Source organism: Mustelus asterias, chromosome 4 (genome assembly GCF_964213995.1).
Source record: "Mustelus asterias chromosome 4, sMusAst1.hap1.1, whole genome shotgun sequence".
Classification (NCBI taxonomy): domain Eukaryota; kingdom Metazoa; phylum Chordata; class Chondrichthyes; order Carcharhiniformes; family Triakidae; genus Mustelus; species Mustelus asterias.
This window is the reverse complement of record NC_135804.1, coordinates 201,584-207,583: the sequence shown is the minus strand read 5'-3', so window position 1 is coordinate 207,583 and position 6,000 is coordinate 201,584. Positions and strand designations below refer to the sequence as shown.

Below are 6,000 nucleotides of genomic sequence, written 5' to 3'. Positions count from 1 at the left end.
CATTAGGCATGCCACTCAATCTAGGCAACATCCTTGTAAATCTCCTCTGCACCCTTTCAATCTTTTCCACATCCTTCCTATAGTGAGGCGACCAGAACTGAGCACAGTACTCCAAGTGGGGTCTGACGAGGGTCTTATATAGCTGCATCATTATCCCCGGACTCCTAAACTCAATCCCTCGATTGATAAAGGCCAGCACACCATACGCCTTCTTAACCACCTCCTCCACCTGAGGGGCCGATTTCAGAGTCCTATGGACCTGGACCCCAAGGTCCTTCTGATCCTCTACAGTACTAAGAGTCTTTCCTTTATATTGTACTCCTTCATCCCATTTGACCTATCAAAATGGACCACTACGCATTTATCTGGGTTGAAGTCCATCTGCCACTTCTCCGCCCAGTCTTGCATCCTATCTATGTCCCTCTGTAACTTCTGACATCCCTCCAGACTATCCACAACCCCACCAACCTTCGTGTCGTCGGCAAAGTTACCAATCCATCCCTCCGCTTCCTCATCCAGGTCATTTATGAAAATGACAAACAGCAAGGGTCCCAGAACAGATCCCTGGGGCACACCACTGGTGACCGACCTCCATTTAGAAAAAGACCCATCTATACCCACTCTCTGCCTCCTTTGGGCAAGCCAGTTCTGGATCCACAGGGCAGCAGCTCCTTGGATCCCATGCCCTCTCACTTTTTCGAGAAGCCTTGCATGGGGGACCTTATCGAATGCCTTGCTAAAATCCATATAAACCACATCTACCACCTTCCCTTCGTCAATGTGTTTAGTCACATTTTCGAAGAACTCCACCAGGCTCGTAAGGCACGATCTGCCTTTGACAAAGCCATGCTGAGTATTCTTGAGCATACTAAACCTCTCTAAATGCTCATATATCCTGTCCCTCAGGATCTTCTCCATCAGTTTACCAACCACTGAGGTTACACTCACCGGTCGCTAATTACCCGGGCTATCACTATTCCCCTTCTTGAAAATAGGAACTACATCTGCAATCCTCCAATCCTCCGGCACCTCTCCCATCCCGAAGGGATTTTCCTATGAGGAGAAGTTGATTAGGCTGTAATGTTCTATGGTTCTAATATGAATATTAACTGTGTTACTCTCTGTCATGTTCAGGCTCCTGGATCAGACAATTCCGGCTGCTTTCCCTGTCAAATGGGTGAAGAAGATGCGCATGCGCCTTTCACTGGGCCCCACTCCTTTTGCTCACGTGATCCCTTGACCAAGATGGTGGCGGAGATCTCGCGCGAACTGGAGAATGGCGCGTGCGTAGTGCGAGCATGATGGCGACGCCGCTGACCAGAGTGACAGAGGCTCTGAGGGAGCTGACCGAGGCCGGGGCCCGGGGTGAGGGAGCTGACCGAGGCCGGGGCCGGGGTGAGGGAGCTGACCGAGGCCGGGGCCCGGGAGCGAGGGAGCTGACCGGGGCCCGGGGAGGGGGAGCTGCCCGAGGTGGGGGAGCTGACCGAGGCCGGGGCGGGGGAGCTGACCGGGCCCGGGGAGGGGGAGCTGCCCGAGGTGGGGGAGCTGACCGGGCCCGGGAGAGGGAGACCGGGTGGGTAGTTAAAGGGAATGGACTTCAGGGAAGGGGGAGGTGAATGAAGTGGAGGAGGGAGGGTTATTGAGGAGTGTTAGGAAAGTGAGGTGGTGAGGGCATGGGGGTGCAGGAGGGGGCGAGGGTATGGGGGGTTTTGAGTGAGGGGGCGTGGGAGGGGGTCTGGAAGGAGGGGGGTGGGTACAAATCAGAGAGAGAGAGCTAGCATGGTACAAACAGCAGTCAGCCCTGATGAATTTTCTTTGTGTTCAGAAGCCTGTGTGCCAGCAGTGCAGGGCAGTCGAGAGGATGTGCTACTGCGGGCACTGTCTCACAATCTGACCGTCCTGGAGCAGAAGCTGCAACTGGATCCTAACTGGGCAACTTTGCAGCAGCTGAGGGAGCGTGTGATGTCTCAGTTCACATGGTCAATGAAGTCCGAGGATGCTGTGTGGAACTTTGTTACTGAGCTCCTGGTGCTGCTCTTGTGTTTAAAGCAGGTGATGATTGAGTTGTTAGCACAGTTCACACCCCCAAAACCAAATCCAAAGACCCCAGAGTGTGCGCCGGCACTACCTCCTGATACCCTGAGTATCTCGCAACAGAAAACAGTCCAGTCTGCATTGCAGTTTGTCGTCACTCTTGGGATTTGTCCTTACCTCCTGCCGGGGGTGGGAACTCCTCTGAGCTGCAGGTCGGATTTTGCAGCGACAGTTGAGAAGATGGTTCATCGCTTGGAATCTCCAAGAGGAATTTCAAGGCTTCACACTGTCACCCTGGCACTTCTTGAGATCGCTCGTCATCCTTCCTTAGAGAGTATGGTCCTCACCAGGCACTTTGGAGATTTGTTAGCCAGTCTCTGCCAACTGGGATATTCACCAAACAAATGTCAGCAGAGTTCGGTATCACTGAAGGTCTCACAGGAGGACAGAGAGACACAGAAGGTATAGTAACAGTAATCAGCAGCAACCTAGAGCTATCGATACAGCAAATAAACTGCAGCTTCCTGCATGGTGGATCTGAGGGAAGATTATTACCTGGCTCTGAATCTAGCAGTCAACATTCACAGAGAAATGTGCTGAACAGTTTGACTGGTTCAATAGCTGGTCTATTCTCTCACAGATACTGACCCATCCCCGTGCTTCTGCTGGAGAGGCAATGGCCTCGAGGTATTATAACTAAACTATTAATCCAGAAACTACTCAGCTAATGTTCCAGGGACCCAGGTTTGAATCCTGCCATAGCAGCACTGTGCCAGCGTGCCGCCTGTGGGCCAGTCCAATTCCCGGCTTGGGTCACTGTCTGTGTGGAGTCTGCACGTTCTCCCCGAGTCTGCGTGGGTTTCCTCCCACAATCTGAAAGACGTGCTGGTTCGGTGCATTGACCTGAACAGGGGCCGGAATGTGGCAACTAGGGGCATTTCACAGTAACTTCATTGCAGTGTTAATGTAAGCCTTACTTGTGGCTAATAAATAAACTTTAAAAAGGATGGTGGAATTTGAATTCAATAAAAAATATCTGAAATTAAAAATCTACTGATGACCATGAAACCATTGTCATTTGTCGGAAAAACCCACCTGGTTTAGGGATGGGCCATGTCTCATGAATGAATGAAATTTAAAAAACAACTTTATATATGTTTGGGGCTCGGTGGGAGTAGTCCTGGGGATTTCTATAGAAACGAAAAGGCCAAGATTCAGTTGTCAGTCTGTGCTGCGTGGGTGAGCTCAGCTGGGGCCTTGGAGCTCAGGGCTAGCGTTCTTGTTCCTGATCGCTGTCACTTGAACCTTGAGGTCTCTCATCATTGAACAACCCCCTCACCCCAAAGACCAGTCTCATCTCTCACTCGCACACTCACTCACACGCTCTTGTCTCAAGCACGCACTCACTCCTTGCGCAAGGGTTCTGATCCCTGTCCTAGACCCGGATCCTGGCCCGAGGGCTCCAATTCTTGCCACCTCTCACAGGCCCCACTCTCACCATCACTCTGCTGTCTGCATTCACCTTGATCTATACAATTTGAGTACTGTACTGCTTCCTGTTCGTCCAATCAGAGGCTGGCTTTTCCGAATCTAGCCTTGTATTGGATGAGCTGGAAAAGGCACAAAACTCAAATTGTATTGATCAGCTGAGCTGCTGTTGGAAACCCCTGGTCTAAATCATTAATATAGATTGTAAATAGCTGAGAGCCCAGCACTGAACCTTCAGAACTCCACTAATCACATCCTGGAAATGACTCCTTTAACTCTATGCTTCCCATTTGATAACCAATCCTCTATCCATGCTAGTATTTCCATGAGCACTTATCTTACCCATTAACCTTTAGTGTGTTACCTTATTGAATGGCTTTTGCAGGTCCAGGCATACTACATCTACTGGTTCCCCTTTATCTACTCTACCAGTTACATCAAAAAACAAATACATTTGTAAAACGCGATTTGACTTTTGTGAAACCGTTTTGATTGACTATGCCTTATCATTGCTATAATTTTTAAGTACATTGTTAAAGAGTTTCTTGATGGATTAAAGGATTAATAAATTAATAACAGGGACTAAAATGCTGTCTAGAAACTCCCACATCCTGCAACCATGGCACATGACCTGCTCTGCTATGTATTTCCTGATTTAATGAGTTATTATTGTTCAGTCAATTCATACAAGTTATCATAGAATCCCGACAGTGCACAAGGAGTTGGGCTTTGTGGCTCAGAAGGGAAAGAGGGGGACTATGAGAGCAATAGCAGTGGGGGATGCAACAGTTAGAGGCACAGACAGGCAGTTTTGTGGGCGCGAACGAGACTCCAGGATGGTAGTCTGCCTCCCTGGTGCCGGGGTCCTGGATGTCTCTGAGCAGGCAGGAAGCATCCTAAAAGGGGCGGGTAACCAAACAGACGTCATTGTCCACATTGGTGCAAATGACGTAGGCAGAAAGAGCAGGGAGGTCCTGAGAGAGCAATTCAGGGAGTTGGGTAGTAGGCGAAAAAGCAGGGCCTCTAGGGTAGCGATCTCTGGACTACTCCCAGTGCCACAAGCTAGTGAGGCTAGGAACAGGGAGATTGTACAGCTGAACGCGTGGCTAAAGGACTGGTGCAGGAGGGAGGGTTTCAAATTCGTGGATCACTGGGAAGTCTTCAAGAGAAGACGGCACCTGTACAAGAAGGACGGGTTGCACCTAAACTGGAGGGGCACAAATATCCTAGCTGGGAGTTTTGCTAGTGCGGTTCAGGTGGGTTTAAACTAATGTGGCAGGGGAGTGGGGATCAGAACAATAGGTCAATAAGCACAGAGGCTGGGGACGAGGTTGGGGCCAAGACAAGGCTATCTAAGAGGAAGAGCATTCTGGGGGAGGATGACCTCAGTGGGCCTGGAAGTCTGGAGTGCATCTGCTTCAATGCAAGGAGCGTCACGGGCAAGACAGACGAGCTTAGAGCCTTAATGCTTGCGCGGAACTTGGATGTGGTTGCAGTGACGGAGACTTGGTTAAAAGAAGGACAGGACTGGCAGCTGAATATTCCGGGGTACAAGTATTTTAGGCGAGACAGAGGAGGGGCTAGGAGAGGTGGAGTAGCAATGCTGGTTAGGGAGCATATTACAGCGGTACAGAGGGTGGACAATTTGGAAGGGTCAGGTAACAAGTCACTGTGGGTGGAGCTCAGAAACAGGAAGGGCGCAGTCACTGTGCTGGGGGTATACTTCAGGCCTCCCAACAGCCCACGGGAAGTTGAGGAACGGCTATGTAAGGAGATTCTGGACAGGTGCAGAAAAAATAGGGTTGTTGTAGTGGGAGACTTTAATTTTCCTCACACAGCAAACTCAATAGGGTCTTTTAAGAGACTCCTGGATGAGTACATGGGACTTAATAGGATGGAGAGTTATAGGTAGGCCTAGAAGGTACGGATATGTCCGGCACAACTTGTGGGGCCGAAGGGCCTGTTTTGTGCTGTAGTTTTTCTATGTTTCTATAGACTGGAAATCGCTTAGGGCTGGGGGCCTGGACGGGGAAGAATTTATAAAATGCGTACAGGAAGGTTCTTTGGAACAATATATTGACAGTCCAACTAGAGAGGGGGCTATACTAGACCTAGTACTGGGGAATGAGCCCGGTCAGGTCATCAAAGTTTCAGTGGGGGAACATGTGGCAAATAGTGACCACAATTCTGTAAACTTTAGGATAGTAATGGAAATAGATGAGTGTTGTCCTATGGGTAAGGTGCTGAATTGGGGGAAGGCTAACTACAGCCGGATTAGGCAGGATTTGGTGGCTGTTGATTGGGAGAGGCTGTTCGAGGGTAAATCCACATCTGGCATGTGGGAGTCTTTTAAGGAGCAGTTGATAGGACTGCAGGACAGACATATGCCTGTAAAGAGGAAGGATAGGAAAGGTAGGATTTGAGAGCCGTGGATAACCAGTGAAATTGTGGCTCTAATCAAAAAGAGAAAAGAGGCAT

The 6,000-nt window shown here is 49.8% G+C and overlaps 1 protein-coding gene across 4 annotated transcripts in view; it reads left to right on the top strand.

Moving 5' to 3' along the window:
* The first annotated feature begins 1,139 nt into the window (after positions 1-1,139).
* Positions 1,140-6,000, top strand: part of tango6 (transport and golgi organization 6 homolog (Drosophila)) — a 133,017-nt gene continuing 128,156 nt past the window's right edge. For 2 of the 4 annotated variants that reach the window (XM_078210457.1, XM_078210455.1), the window contains exons 1-2: positions 1,140-1,365; positions 1,826-2,496. In XM_078210457.1, the coding sequence (XP_078066583.1) occupies positions 1,299-1,365; positions 1,826-2,496 (738 nt within the window). In that variant the 5' untranslated portion in view covers positions 1,140-1,298. Of the gene's footprint in view, positions 1,396-1,825; positions 2,497-6,000 lie in introns of all 4 variants that reach the window. The other 2 variants (XM_078210456.1, XM_078210454.1) reach the window with 2 other exon arrangements.